Below are 16,182 nucleotides of genomic sequence, written 5' to 3'. Positions count from 1 at the left end.
GTGAAGTAAATGGGATGGCTCTCATTTTTTTTAAGCTTAGATACTTCCGAGTAAAGTTCAACTTTGAACATAGGTTGTAGGTTTTTACCCTTGTTAATAATGTTTATAACTGCTCTAGCGCTAAAGCCTTTTTCGCTTAGGGTATTTGTTGTCTCAATGAGTTCTACATCTGACTCAATACCTTTAATGACGACAAAGCGCTTTACTACTCTTCAGTTGGTAATGTGTAGTAATTTTTTTTGCTGTCCTCGAAATATTTGGTTATGACTCTAAAATTGTTTTCAGTGTCTTCATCACATCTATCAAGTGGCATCATGGGGGTTGAACAATCTTCCGACAATAATGGTGCTAGCCGATGTATTGAACGCTTCCAAATCCCGTTTTTCGTTTTGACATCTACAACTCTGATTCTTCCATCATTACCGGAATAGCATTTGATGATTCTGCCCAGAGGCCATTGAAGCGGAGGAGCGCTGTCTTCTTGAATGATTACCAGCATTCCTTCTTTGACGTCAGGTGATTGGTCCTTCCATTTAGTGCGACACTGTAGCTCATTAAGATACTCCTTTGACCATCTTGACCAGAACTCGTTTTTTAGATGATTCACCAGCTTCCACCTGGTTAAAAGCGATTGTTTGGTTGATGTTTCTGACCTACTTGGAAGGGCTGTTAGCGGTTCTCCTATTAAGAAGTGTCCTGGTGTGAGGGCAGCTGGGTCATTTGGGTCTGATAACAACAGTGTTATTGGTCTGGAGTTTAGCATACTTTCAATTTGGGTTACCACTGTTTCCAATTCCTCGTAAGTGAGTGACACGTTGCCAATAGTTCGCACCAGTAGATATTTAGCTGATTTGACAGCGGCTTCCCATAATCCTCCGAAATGTGGTGCTCTCGGAGGTATAAAATGAAAAACAATTCCTTGACCTGAACAGGATCTTATTATGTTGTTTTGAGCATTTGTGCTGTGAATGCTTTCAGCTAACTCGTTCATTTGATTTTTAGCGCCCACAAAATTAGTCGCGTTGTCACAATATAAGTTCTGACATCGACCTCTTCTTGACGTGTACCTAAGCGCCTAAGAATGCATCTGTGGTGAGATCACAAACAACTTCCAAATGTACTGCCTTCGTGGAGAAGCAGCAAAACACTGCGATGTACGCTTTGCATGGTATTTTGCCTCTAATTTTGTGGTGTATCCATATGGGACCACATATGACACCTGCGTTGAAGAAAGGTCTTTAAGCTTGGACTCTGTCAGCTGGTAGATTGCCCATGATTTGTTTGAACATGTGTGGGCGTACTCGAGTGCATTGTACACAATGTTGCACAATGGATCGAGCCATAATCTTGCCTTTTATTGGCTAATAATGTTTACGGTCCGCAGTGAAGTCCCTTCTCATGTAAATGTTTCATTATGAGCTTAGCTATTGGATGGTTATATGGCAGCAGCATGGGGTGTTTGGCATCGTAGGTAAGATGTGACGACGTCAATCGACCTCCAACCCTGATGACGCCACTATCGTCGATAAATGGAGAAAGTCCGTGGAGACTACTGCTTCCTTTCAGATCCCTTTTCTTTAAGAGTTGATGTCGTTCTTCATTGAAATCACTTAGCTGTATGGCTTTTATAATTATGAGTAATGACTCCTCCAGTTCTAATGGTGTCAAATTGATGTCGTTGTGCTTGCTCTTATTACGTAACCCTTTGATGAATCTCAACACATAGCCAAGAATTCGTTGCAACCTTATGAATGAGTTTCCATACCTTATCGTATAAATCATTTTGATTAGTTCATCATCATGTGAAATTGTAAGCACATGTACCTTCCTTTTGACTTCCGCTTGTATATGGTCGGATGTTATCAATTCCTGACGGAATGGTTGGGGCCAGCATTCTTGATTTCCATGAAGGAAAAGTGGCCCATAAAACCACATTGCATTCTTCTGAATGTAAATTGGATCTACACCTCTGGATAATAAATCAGCTGGATTTTGTTTAGTATTGACATGCCTCCACTGTTCCTTTAGTGGTAATTGCTGAATCTTACTGATACGATGAGCAACGAAAGTTTGGAATGTTGATGGTTCTGAATTGATCCAATGCAATGTTATTTCAGAATCAGTCCACATATATATCGGATGATGTTCATATTCCAAATCCTTTTTTACCTTTACTACCAATTGTGCTTCTAGTAAAGCCGCACATAACACAAGTCTTGGTATTGTCTGCGTTTTTAGTGGAGCGACGCGTGATTTTGAACAAAGTAACTGAACTGAGATAGTTCGATCAGTTATTTCGGCTCTGATGTAAATGGCAGCTCCATAGGCCCTTTCGGAGGCATCAGTAAATACATGAATCTGAGTATTCCTTGGTTGTTTATGATGAAATATATGTCGTGGAATCTTCACATTGTTTATTTCACATAAGCTCTGACGAAAATGGGTCCATTGAGTATGCATTTCAGCAGGCAGAGCTTCATCCCACGAAAGTTTTAACTGCCACAATTTTTGAACAAATACTTTCGCCTTCACTACTACGGGAGCCATTAATCCAAGTGGATCAAAAATGTGCGCCAAATCAGAACTTACGGTCCTCTTTGTTATTTTGCTGTGTGTAGGTCCATTAGTTTTTATTGAAAATTGATCAGATTTTGGTAGCCAGATAAGGCCTAAAGTTTTTACTGTCTTATGTGACTCACTGCTGACATCGAGATCCACTTCTTGATCTTCTGGAGCGAGTCCTTGAAGTAATTGGGAATTATTTGCGCACCACTTGCGAGGTTTGAAACCAGCTGTCGCCAATATTTTAATAAGTTGATCCTTTGTTGCAATTGCCTCCATGAGACTGTCTGAGCCACTTAAACCGTCATCGACATAAAAATCCTTGCTGAGTGTAGCGGAACCAAGCGGAAATTTAACGGCATGCTCTCTGGCCAGGGTTTGTAGGCACTTAGTTGCCAGATACGGCGCTGCTCTTGTGCCATACGTTACCGTTTTTAATTTGTAATAGCACAAGTTTTCTTCTGGTGACTCTCGCCAGATAATGATTTGAAGATATTCATCTCTTGGATCAATTAGTATCTGCCGATACATCTTTTCAATATCTGTTGTAAAAACGAAGCGTGGTTTCCTGAAACGCAGTAAAATGGATGAGAGTTCGTTCTGCACGACTGGACCATTATGCATGATATCATTGAGTGAGACTCCGGTTGATGTTCTTGCAGATGCATCAAACACCACTCGAAGCTTTGTTGTAGTACTATTTGCCTTGATTACACAATGATGTGGCAAACTGTAATGTGGATGCATTATATCATCCTGATTGATTTTTCCATGTGGCCGAGATGTTCGTATTTTCGCATGAAGTCAACGTACATCTTCTTTAGTTCAGAATTCTTCAACAGCCTACGTTTAAGACTAAAAAACCGATTCATCGACATCTGCATGGATTCACCAAGAACAGTTGTATCCTCCTTAAATGGTAGTTTCACGACAAATCGCCCTTCATGATTGTGGTGAGTATTTTGAGCAAAAGATTCTTCACATTTCTTTTCTGCATCAGTGAATTTGTCATCCGTGTGATTGATTTCCTCCAATTGCCAGAATTTAGTAAGTATATTATCCAATGCTTCGTCGTCAGCTTCGCTGCACATGCCACAGTTAAGTAATTTTTGATTACCGTTGCTAACTTTGCCACTGCATATCCATCCAAAAACCGTGTTCTGAAGTGCAGGTAGACCCTCACCTATTTTGATTTGACCAATCGATAAAAAGCTGTGATAGAATTCTGCTCCAATTAATAAGTCAATTTGATTTGGATTCGCGAAGTCTGGATCAGCCAATTTTATATTCTGAGGAATTGACCAACCAGAAGTGTCCAGACACTGTGTTGGTTGGGCTGAGATAATTCGAGGCATCACGAATGCGTTGATATTTACATTGAAATCATTAATTCGAGACTGAATTTTTGTTGTCAACTGTATTTTGTGTCCCTTTTGCTTCTACCAATTCCTTCTATCCATAACGGTGATGAGTGTAACTGCAATTTTAATTTTCTTGCCAGTTTTTCTCTGCACTCGATGAAATCACCATCAAACGTAGCTATTTTCATATTAACTGTACTAAGAAGAACGTATCCCTTATTTTGTGTTAATGCTGTGATTACAGTAGAAGGTTGATGACCGGGTTTCTCAACCAATGAATCTGATTTGACATTGATCGATTTGTGTGTTGTCTTGGAAGACTCTGATAAGTGCAACAACGAATTGTGGTTCTTGCTGCACTTGTTGCACCGGGAACTTTTGCATTCTGCTGCCCTATGGCCTGTACGTAAGCAGTTCAAGCACAGTCTAAGTTTTTGTACTGTCTTGATACGACCTTGTGGTGTTGATTGCAAGAATGTTTTGCAATAATATATCGGATGTGATCCATTATTACAGATCTTACAGGTTGATATATTTGCCTTTCCCATCGTTGTGGCAAGGGTTTTTGCTGAGCATGGCTTCTCCCTATGACCAATCGCCTCTAAGGACTGGAATCGTGATTCCAGGAAAATCATGAACTCCTTAATCGACTGAATCTCTCTTGGATGAGTCAGCGACTGTTCATACAAAATGCGAGTCTGCTTATCTAGTTTGAGGAGCAAACTATGAAGCAGTAACGGCGACCATGAATCAGTTTCGAGTCCCACATTCTTCAGTGCCAGCAATCCTTCAAAAGTAACATCATGTAGTGTCCTTATTTCTGCCGCTGAAGGATTGATTGATATTATTGGTTGATTTAGAATTCTTTGAATGATTGTTGCTACAATAATTCTTTTGTTGTGATATCGTTCTTGTAGCAAATTCCATGCCGTTTGATAATTCTCGTTGGTTATTGACAGGTGTCGGACTAAACCTTCTGCTTCTCCTGTTAAACTACCTTTGAGATACCACATTTTCTGAGCGTTAGAAAGTTGCTGCTTGTGAATCATTTCGGTGAACAAATCGTAGAATTGACACCACTTCAAATAATCGCCATCGAATTTTGGTATTGTTACCTTAGGCAGTGATATCCCAGCGCTGTCTGGTTTACTGATTCCTTGTGGTAATTGTTCATTATTTGCTTTCATTGAAGCTAACGAAATTAAAGTTGACTGAACCAATTCTTCTATTTCGAGGTACTCATCGAGTTTATATCCCACTGTAGTCGGATTGTTGGTGTACTTCCAAATTTCAAAATTAATGGATTCAATCTCATTCCATAGCTTCTCAATTCTTCCCATATTCACTTCATAAAAGGATTTCATCTGAACGCCTGTTTGACGATTGATGCCTGCTATGAGTCGCTTCAGTGATACACAAATTGCACCTTGCTTGTGTATCATTCGTGTTATACTCGTGCTATATTGTCCTTCCCTCGGTGACGGCATCGGTTGACGTGCTGTCGTTGCTGACTCCTTTGAGGAAAGTGTTGGAGGTATTTTGGTTGACAATTCATTTTCGAAAATCTGCTCATATTTTTCAAATAATCCCTTGATTTCCTGAAAGTAGTTGTTGGTAAAATATGAAACGCTCGTATCCAAATCTGGCAAATTCCTGATTTGTGTGTCGTTATGATCAAATTGTTCCCATAATTCGTTGAGTCGCCTAATACGCTCTTCATAGTAGCGAGGGGATGTCTTCCTCTCTTTTGAGTCCTTTTTGAAGTTAGTGATCAGTTGTTGGATTTGTTTTCCCAATTCTGATTGTTTGGCAATCAATTCTGCCATGACTTCCATGGTTGTAAATACAGCAATAACACCCTTCTAAGCAGGTTCACTGGATTGATGATAACGTGGTCCTTCTGAGCAGGTTCACTGGATTGATGATAACGTGATATTCACGGTGGATCACGTCGGGGTCACCAAAAATGTTCAATAAGTCGTTTCTTATTGAAACTGAATCGACACTTGAATCGATTCAGTGTTGCTTATTGTTAGGAATCTGGCACTTGAACCAGTTCCTATTGCAAAATCTGAATTTGGCACTTAAACCAACTTCAGGTGGATTCAAACTATATTTTTGAGCAACTAGGCACTTGAACCTATTTGCAGTTGAGTTTTAATAAGCACTTGAACTAATTAAAACGCAAGGGCTGTTTTGTATTGAATGATAAATTTATTAGAAAATGTTGAGGTTTTATACACATTTGGCAAGGTGTTGATGCATACAATTCCCATGATAATGCTCTATACCTTAAGCTGCATTAAAGTAGCGATTAGATATCGCTGAGCTTAGTCGTGGGAACGGTCACAGTTCTCATGGAAATTGTATGCATTCACAAATAAGAATATTACTTGCGTAATTTCCTTAGCAACCTGGTATATGCTTATAAACTTATTTTCTTTTAACCTTGAACTAAGTCCATATACCAGCTTGCTTTACAAACATAACTATTATTTAATAAGTACAATACTGACCTTGCACAAGCAAATTTTAATTTCTCATAATGTTCTATATTAAAGAATTGCACATGCTAAATGCATGGCTTATCTGCAGTTTCATATGACGAGCAAAGTGTGCTCGTGTGATATACAACTGTTGTTGTTGTTTTGATAAATTTTGATATCTTAACCCACCGTTCAAGGCTAAGACATCAAGTCTTTAACATTATGAGAATAAAAATTTGCTTTAACAAAACAAAAATAATAGAATATTATTAATATGAAATATATAATTTATAATATATTACTTAAAATACAAGATTTAGGCTGATCATTATTATGTCCAAATTGGACAAATAAGAATAATAATAATAAAAATAATAATAACAAAAATAGTAATAATAAAAATAATAATAATTAATAAAATAAATAACTTTAAATTCCAAATTCCAATGTTAGCAAGTGTGTTATTTTTGATATATTGTAGTGTTTTGTAATGGTGTGTTGTGTTGTGATGAATTGTGGGCTTAAAATTACAGCTTTTGAGGAACACGTTTGTAATAAAAAAATTTATCAGCACTTTTTTGTTTTGTTTATATATTTACAAAACCGCACTGATATTTAACAGTTTATGTACGAAAATTTATATATGTTCTTATGGTATAAGTATATTATTTTATTTTAAATTTTTAAATAAGTTTAATTAACTCAAAATTTCACAATATGTAAGTATAAAGGTCTTAGTAACAGTTTATGTACGAAAATTATATATTTTCTTAAACACAGTGAATATCACGCTATCCAAAAATGTGACTGGCCTCATGGGCAGAACAAGAATTCATCAACTATGGTATAAATTTTAAAGTTTACAGTTGTAAGCTTTGCGAACTTTTTTGGTCTGCAAGTGCAGCGAAATATAGACAGAGCATTGTTAATTTAATAGCTTAGACAAGCTAAGTCTCTTTTTTTTGAAATATTTTTATTTTGTATATTAATTAAATTATAGTATATGAAGTGTTATTGTTTTATTAGTTATTATTATATATTTTTTAGCAAAAAATGATACACACGGTCCGATGTATTTTAACAAGTTTTTACTTTACTTTATTATCTATAGTATAATAAAGTTCTATATTCCTTAAAGTGCTTTTATTATGTATAAAATATGATTTTTAGTATTTCATTCCTAATTTCCTTAAGCAATTAACATGCTTTTCTGTAGTGAGTCCTTTGGTAAGGACGTCTGCGGGCATTTCTCCTGTTGGCATATATTTGATTTTAATAGTGCCGTCGTTAACCTTGCTGCGAATAAAATGATAACGAATATCAATGTGCTTTGTCCGTGGATGGTACCTGAAGCTTTCCGTTAATTTTTGAGCGCTTTGATTATCATTAAAGATTTCAATTGTCTTACTTGTAACGACAACATCATCAAGGACTGCCTTTAGATATAATGCTTCTTTTGTGGCCTCAGATATGGCCATATATTCTGATTCAGTGCTTGAAAGCGCTACTGTACGTTGCTTTCGAGCTTCCCAACATATTGCTGCTCCTGATATAATGAACGCATACCCTGAATATGAACGTCTATCGTTTAAGTCAGCGCCCCAATCAGCGTCAACCAGACCATACAATTCTTCATTGTTTTTCTCGTACAATAGACCATAGTTGCTTGTACCTTTAAAGTATCTTAGAATTCGTTTTGCTGCTTTCCAATGTTCCACGTTATAATTTGAATTGAACTGGCTAAGAAAGTTTACAGCAAATGCAATATCAGGTCGAGTTGTAACAGCTAAGTACATTAATGCTCCTATCAAGCTTTGATAGGGATACATTTTCATAACACCTTCATCAATTTTTGTTGGTTTCGTTAACTTAGTGTTCAATTCTATGAGAGTCTTCACTGGTTTACAGTCTTTCATATTGAACTTTTCAATGATGCTTTTTGCATACTTCTCTTGTTAAAGAAAAACTTGATGCTTGCTTAAATTTTGATGAAACTCGATGCCAAGACAATTACTTACTATTCCCAAATCCTTCATTTCGAAATCAATCGCAAGTGCAGCCTTTATTTCTTTTATACGAAACTTATTGTTGCAAAATTAAGTATATAAATACACTTGCGACAATTTTAAATAGCTGTCTTTATTTTGAGCTTAAAAAATTTGAAAGATGATTAAGGATTACAGTAAAAAATTATGATTAAAAAATTAAACTAAAAATTTACTCACCTTTGTCTAGCAATCACAACAAGAAAAGAAAGAGAAAAAATGAAAAACGGAAATTTATTAAATAATTTCGAAATCTCTTTAATTAATTAGCAATTTTCGGCAACATTCTGCTCCCCGCAGGCGACCCCAATGTCGTTTGCGTCAACTTTGCCGATAACCAGAATGGCCAGCTTTACGGCAGGGCGCTCCAAAAAGCCTTTTATTGTTTTGACCTTAGCTCGTCTTACTTGGCCGTCTTTCGCTACAGTTGTCTCGATAACTATGCCTTTTACCCAAGTATTTCTCTTAGCCGTTTCATCAACTATCAGCACAACGTCTCCTACCGTAATGGGTTTCACTTTATTGAACCATTTGCCGCGACGCGTTAATGTCGGTTGTATCTCACGCACCCATCGTCGCCAAAATTGATTTGCAAACATCTCAGATTGTAGCAAGCACATCTTTGGATCGATTCTCTTAGCATCACAAAATGGTTTCAAACTATTAGTGCTCCCCAACAAGAAATGGTTTGGAGTTATTGGATCCTCATCTTCACTATCGAGTGATACGTAGGTTAAAGGACGCGAGTTGATGATCATTTCAACTTCAAGTAATGCAGTACGTAAACTTTCATCCGTAAAACGTTAAGATGGCGTAATTTGATACAGCACTGTCTTAATTGTTCTAATTAGTCGCTCCCACGCTCCTCTCATATGTGATGCTGCCGGTGGATTAAATTTCCAGTCTATTCCTTGATGAGCTAGCTTGTGTTGCATAACCGAGGAATCAATGTTCTTTAACTCCTTTCTTAAAACGTTCTCGACACCGTGAAAATTCGTTGCATTATCGCTGTAGATGGTGATAGGTTCTCCTCGTCTGGCAATAAAATTTCTTAAACACACTAGGCATGAGTCAGTACTAAGACTATGGGCGATTTCGATGTGAACGGCTCTGATAGTCAAACAAGTTATTATAACACTTCACCTTTTCAGTGCTTTGCGGTTCTCAATAACCACCATTGGTCCAAAATAATCAATACCCACATGAGTAAATGGACGTTGAAAGGCTGCTTGTCGTGCTGGGGGAAGTAAGGCCATTTGCGGCGCTTGAGGTATTGCCGATGAAATTTTACATACGTTGCAGTTTCGTCGCATCGATTTGAATAATGGTCTTAATTTTGGTATGAAATACAATTGTCTGACCTCATTTAAAGCAGTTTCATGTTGGATGTGATAAAATCGTTCATGATAGTGTGCACATATAATGTACGATACTCTATGTTTTGGCGGTAAGAAAATAAAATCAGTTTAAGGTTTACACTCATTCGTAAAGTTACTCGCTCTGTTTTTTACTCTTATGAGCTCATTGTTATCCATATACACCTGCAATCTATATAACGGACTGTTCCTTTCTACTATTCTCCCCATTTTCAGTGTCGACCAATCTTCAAGTAGTTCCTGTTGCACGCTTTTGTATATTAAGAGCTTCGCGCGCTCAATATGTTGAACAGTCAAAATAACATTTGTAGCATTTAAAACGCCACAACGAGCCTTTAGTTTCCCAATGTAGAGTAACCAATTTGCAACGGCACGATACAACTTGATCCGGGATGAAAAATATTCATAATTGAAACATGGTTGTGTCTCGCGATGATATAAAAATTTTGCACGAGTTTCACTGGTCTCCATCGGACCTAAGTCTACTTCAGTTGGCCACTTATCCAACTTATACAAGAGTAATTTATACTCTAGGCACAGGGAAGATCTGTTATTAATGAGCCAATGCAACTTAGATGCTTGGAGCTTCATCTGAATTTTTTTAGCTTCAATATGTTTACGCCAAGTTAGTCGTCTGTCTAGGTGAATACCTAAGTATGTTATGTTATCTGCTTGTGGTATGAGAATGTTATTTAATGAAATTGTTGGAGATGTACTCCGATTTAAGGTAAAAGTGACGTGTCTACATTTTAGTTCATTAATTTTCATTATCCATTTTGAAAGCCATTTCTCCATCCGAAATAATTGAGATTGAACACAGCGTTTTTGTTTCGGCATAAAATTGCCTTATCATCAGCAAACGTTGTGGTGACAACTGGACTACTTATCGGTATATCAGATGTGTGAAGTACATACAAGATAGGGCCAAGAACACTTCTTTGTGGAATGCCAGCTTCTATTGGGAAATTATTAGAAGTGTATGATTTACATTTCACTTTAAAGCTTGTATTATACAGATACGATTCTACAACTGAGTGGACATTTGAAGGTAATCAACATCAACAGCATATCTTATATATGAGCCCATTATGCCATACTTTATCAAATGCTTGTTTAACATCGAGGAATACCGCAGAACAATATTCTCTGAGCTCAAATGCGTGTCTTATTTCATTCGTTATACGATTCACTTGGTCAATAGTTCCATGATTTTCCCTAAAACCAAACTGGTGGGAAGGTATTCAGTTTTGGACGTCAGGGAACGGTTTTAGCTTTAAAAGAGTTTAGAAAGGCATGCCAGTAAGCTTATTGGCCTGTATGAAGAGTTAAGCGCGGGATCTTAACCTGATTTATGAATCATAATAATCATGGATGTTTTCCACTCTGTTGGGTAAAAGTCAAATTAAATAATGGCATTAAAAAGTCTTGTGATAAAACTTATGGCCAAAAGGGGTGAGTTTTTTATCATGATGGGTGCGATATTATCATATCCCGGTGCCTTTTTGCAATCTAACTCGTTCGTGATTATTTGAAGAAGATCATTGGCCGTGATATTCGTGTCAATAGATGGTGTATGTAGATGCTGATTGAGAAAATTATAATGTCCTGCGATTTGGTTGGAACACCTCCTTTAGGTAATCAGCCAAAACGTTAGATTTTTCTTTATCGCTTCGCGCTCAGTTTCCGAAAGAGTTTCTTATTGGAGAATATAATTACATTGCCTGACTTTGGTTTCCTTGCTTAATCCAGATTTAAGTCTCCTTTGGGCTTCCTTACGTTTTTGTGAAACTAAGTTTTCTATGTCACTATTTGTAAGTACTTTATTGTATGTGTACATTTTATAGTCTTTAGGGATGGTGTTTCTGCACATGCCTTTGGTTACAGCGAAGTCTATTAGGTCTGGTATTTCATTGTTATCAACAGGCCAATATGTTGGCTGCCCAGGAGAGATTACGTCTAGTGCATTTTTTCTATTTACAATGGAATTGTGAAGCTGTTTATCTTTTGGGTTTATCTTTTGTAGTCTACTGCTGCAAGAAATCTGTCACCTAGAGATAAGAAGTAATCCGTAAATTGGGTGTCAGTATTGTTAAAGCGAAGCGAGCCGATAAAGTTAAATTTTTCCCTTCGTGCTTAAGGCATATTGATGTGGCTTGCATATAATTATGAGCCTATGTATGTAAAAAATTTGTATTTTAGACGCCTTCGTATCAAAATACCTGTACCACCATGTGCATTGCCATCTGGGTGATTGGTTTTATAGAATAAATAACCAGGAATAGAAAAGAAATTTTTGTTTATTAAATGTGTTTCTGAGCAAAGCATTACATACACACTTTATCGGGACATGAAATGTGTGAGTTCAAGTTTATGTTGGTTTAAGCCGCTTGCATTCCATGAACAAATTTTTAGAGTACTCATTTATTAGACAAAAACATTTGCATTAATTGACTTTGCATTTTAGCTATCTCGTCAAGAGTAGTTTGCATGATTGACATGAACTGAGTTAAACTCTGGATGAGAGTGGAGATCATCATTTCCAAATTATTACTTTGAACTGGAGGGGCTTGTTACTTGTCAGATTAAACAACATTAGCTTATGAAACACCTGGTATAACAGGCTTAGAAGTTAAAGGTTGGGGTACTTCAACTAATTTTATGGGGTTGCTTCTTGTAGGATTACGCAACGCTTCTTTCTGCTGTGCTAACCTGTGCTTCAGTTCTTTATAAATATAACAGCCTCTGTAGTTTGCAGTGTGATTTCCACTGCAGTTGCTATATTTTTTGGCGTTGGTATCCTTTAATGCTTTTTTATCGCATTCGGAACTATGGTGAAGTTCACCACAACCTACACACACTGTACGAAGAGTGCAATATGACTTAGTATGGCTATACTCTTGGCAGTTTGTACATTGCACCGGACCATTTCTTTTGTGGGGCTCCTCAACGCTAATTCTGCAGTGAAGTAAATGGGATGGCTCTCATTTTTTTTAAACTTAGATACTTCCGAGTAAAGTTCAACTTTGAACATAGGTTGTAGGTTTTTACCCTTGTTAACAATGTTTATAACTGCTCTAGCGCTAAAGCCTTTTTCGCTTAGGGTATTTGTTATCTCAATGAGTTCTACATCTGACTCAATACCTTTAATGTGTAGTAATTTTTTTTGCTGTCCTCGAAATATTTGGTTATGACTCTAAAATTGTTTTCAGTGTCGATTTGGATTTTAGTTTCGTGTATATTGCCCCTAGTTATAGGAACAATAAGAAAAGTATTATTTCCAATCAGATGTGCAAGGATTGTGACTAGGTTATTTGAGCTACGTTCACGCAGGTATATCGGAGGCGATTTAAAATTTTTGGTAATAGGCTGATTAGCTTCCTCTGTAGTTTCAGCTAATTCAGCAAACTATTGCCAGAAAGAGTTGCAGCTTTGGCTGCAGCATCCCAAACCAATCTATGCTTTTTCGGTTTAAATAGATTGCGCACAATAAAAATTGGTAAATACCAAATCTTCCCACCTCGCTCGTTAATTGCTTCTGGTGGCAACTCAGTTGCGTAGCCCTTTCTGAATAAAGTAGTGATTTGTTCCTTTAGCTTTTGACACAATTCAGGGTCCCCATGCATTTTTCGACGTAAGCACTCCGCTCGATGTAATGCCATCGGCAAGCTATTTGGCAATTCGACCGTATCGGTGTTCCATGGCAAATTGACAACGTAGCGGTTTCCGCGTAACTGGCACTTGCGCATTATTTCCTCTGCTCGCTGATCCTCAACTGAAAGTAATTCTGCTTTTGGGGTAGCCACCGCGACATTCTCGTTTACTATAAATGTCTTTACTAACTCATGAAGCTCCCTATCAGCTTCTTGTCCACAGCTACATTTGTGTAGGTTTAAGTTGTTGCGGTGGTTTAATTCACCACCACCAAAAACTGTCCAACCAAGACGTGTTTTCACCGCCACGGGTTCTTGGCAGCCACCCTCCCTCACCTTAAGTGCTGAAATTAAGTTTGGATTATTTACGCCGATAATCAGCATGGGGACAGCATTTGTATAACTTGCTAGAGGCAAGCCATCTAAATGCGGATACCCTTGTTTTATTTTATCAGCTGCAAAAGATTCTGCTGACATGCGTAAGTTGCTTACTGTGCGGACATTTTTCAATGGGAATTTTTTAGCTTGAGGAGCATTGGCAGAAATTTGTAAGTTGAGCCTTTTTGAGTTATTTTCCTGTTGACTGATATTATCTGTCCAATTAATGCATAGCGCATCCTGGATACCATCGGTTCCCAATTCATCGGCTAGACTTGCTTCAATAAGCGTTAGTGTTGACCCATCGTCCATCAATGCATATGTGTTAATAGTCCTTTTGGTGCCATATAAAGTAACTGGAAGATTTCGGCAATATGACTAGTTTTTATTCATTGATGAATTATGGTTGTTGAGTAACGCTTTGTTTGAGTATAGACTTAAACTTATTTGTTCTACTATATCCGATGAAACATTGTTAGCTGTAGAAGATATTGCTGGCGTAGATTGATCTATCCGAGAATGCAGCATGGGGTGGTGTCGTGCATTGCAGCCATCAATGCCACACACTTTATTACTGAAACAGCGACGCTTATGCTCGCCTAAGCATTGTCGGCACAGCTTCTTTTCCTTGACAATGCGCCAGCGTTGATTGGTAGGTTCGTTCGTGAATATTTCACATTCCATTATTTTATGTCCGCCGCCACAAATGTAACACCTAACTGCCGTGGTTGTCATTTCAGCTGTCTGATGTACGTGCACTCGTCCTTCCTTTTTTAGTGGTTTATCTAAAAAAGAAGGTGTAGCTACTCTACTTGCCGCATTTGCTAAAGATGAGAGCCACCCTGAAAAATCGCGAAGTGTAGGTTCGGCTATTGATGCTGAATGCAGTGCCCATTTGAGCTTCATATCTTCAGCTAATTTACTTATTAGCTCATGTAATAAGAGTGGATTATTAAAATAACTATTCAACTTACATGCCTCAATTGTTGCAACTACATTATTAATGTTGACTGCAAAGTCAATTAAATCGCCCAGCCTACCCCTTGGAGGCGGTAACTGACGCATTTTCTCAATAATTTATTTAAAATAATTTCTGGTCGTCCAAAATACATACGAAGAGTGTTTATTATTTCTTCAACCATATTAGGCAACACCAACATATTGCGTACTACATCGCGCGCTTTACCAATGAGGGACCTTTGTAAGCGCATTAGACATTCGTAATCGGTGAAACCTGCGATTTGCTTAGTTTGCTCGTACGCACTTATAAAAATGTGCCATTCTTCTGGATCGCCGCGGAACGTAGGCAAATTTCTCGGTATGCATTGACGCGCTGTTAGCTGAGACGGCGTAAGCGTAGGAGCGATCTGTAAGGTATAAAGAGATGGATTATTTATTAACCTTGGTGTACTCTGTAGATGAGGTTGGCCATGTGGCGAAAAGTGTTCATCAGCTACGGCTTGATGTGCATTAAGCTGAGGTAATTACCCAACTTCAGGCAAATGTGATTCCACGATACCCTCGTCGTCACTACCTGCAGTGAGGATTTTAAATTTTTCCCGCAAATAGCTCTCCCTGATCTGCAACGACTCTTCTAGTTGTTGCAACTTAAGTTGCTTTATTCGAGTAATGTTGGCGCTGGGCTGCTGCTGTTGTCTACTATGTTGACCATGATCCTCATTGTGTTTGTGTGAGATTTTATCATCACCATCTGCATCTCCAACTTCAAGTATGGCTGCTGATGCTAAACCTTTATGAAGAGGCAGCTCCACGTCATTATCATTTTCCATATAAATACACTTTCGACAATTTTAAATAGCTGTCTTTATTTTGAGGTTTAAAAATCTGTAAGATGATTAAGGATTACAGTAAAAAATTATGATTAAAAAATTAAACTAAAAATTTACTCACCTTTGTCTAGTAATCACAACAAGAAAAGAAAGAGAAAAAATGAAAAACGGAAATTTATTAAATAATTTCGGAGTCTCCAAATTATTTGTCAAACGTCAGCTGTTTGTCATGATTGCCAGACAAAGATTTTTAATTAATTAGCAATTTTCGGCAACACTTATTATTGGACGCTATTAGTAAATCGTCTACATATATTATCATCAAAACAATGTCGTTGCCTTCACGCTTAGTGAATACACAAGGATCCTGTTGTACTGCACTTAGACCCATATTCTGTAGTTTCTTTGTCAATTTCATGTACCATGATAGCCCAGACTGACGGAGTCCATAAAGAGCTTTCTTTAATAAACACACAGGTGACTTACTTGATTTAATCGCCTTTAACCAATGCTGCGCTGTTTCTTTAACTTTTC

General features: G+C 37.6%; 3 protein-coding genes across 3 annotated transcripts; all 3 read right to left on the bottom strand.

The window, feature by feature from the left end:
* Positions 1-1,371: 1,371 nt before the first annotated feature.
* Positions 1,372-3,309, bottom strand: LOC119665742. The gene has a single exon (XM_038074980.1). It carries the CDS (start codon positions 3,307-3,309, stop codon positions 1,372-1,374), a length of 1,938 nt encoding a protein of 645 aa, XP_037930908.1.
* On the bottom strand, positions 3,309-3,917 carry LOC119665741. The gene has a single exon (XM_038074979.1). It carries the CDS (start codon positions 3,915-3,917, stop codon positions 3,309-3,311), a length of 609 nt encoding a protein of 202 aa, XP_037930907.1.
* A 3,658-nt stretch (positions 3,918-7,575) lies between these two features.
* Positions 7,576-8,325, bottom strand: LOC119665740 (secreted RxLR effector protein 161-like). The gene has a single exon (XM_038074978.1). The coding sequence runs from the start codon at positions 8,323-8,325 to the stop codon at positions 7,576-7,578; it is 750 nt and encodes a 249-aa protein (XP_037930906.1).
* Between the last annotated feature and the right edge of the window lie 7,857 nt (positions 8,326-16,182).

The sequence above is a fragment of the Teleopsis dalmanni genome, chromosome 1 (assembly GCF_002237135.1).
Source record: "Teleopsis dalmanni isolate 2A chromosome 1, ASM223713v2, whole genome shotgun sequence".
Classification (NCBI taxonomy): domain Eukaryota; kingdom Metazoa; phylum Arthropoda; class Insecta; order Diptera; family Diopsidae; genus Teleopsis; species Teleopsis dalmanni.
Note: the sequence above shows the minus strand (reverse complement) of the source record. Positions and strands in the feature narration are given on the sequence as shown.

Excerpts from the sequence above, each read along its gene's own strand:
- LOC119665742 (XM_038074980.1), bottom strand. The coding sequence starts at position 3,309 with ATGCATCCACATTACAGTTTGCCACATCATTGTGTAATCAAGGCAAAT.
- LOC119665740 (XM_038074978.1), bottom strand. The coding sequence starts at position 8,325 with ATGAAAGACTGTAAACCAGTGAAGACTCTCATAGAATTGAACACTAAG.
- LOC119665741 (XM_038074979.1), bottom strand. The coding sequence starts at position 3,917 with ATGCCTCGAATTATCTCAGCCCAACCAACACAGTGTCTGGACACTTCT.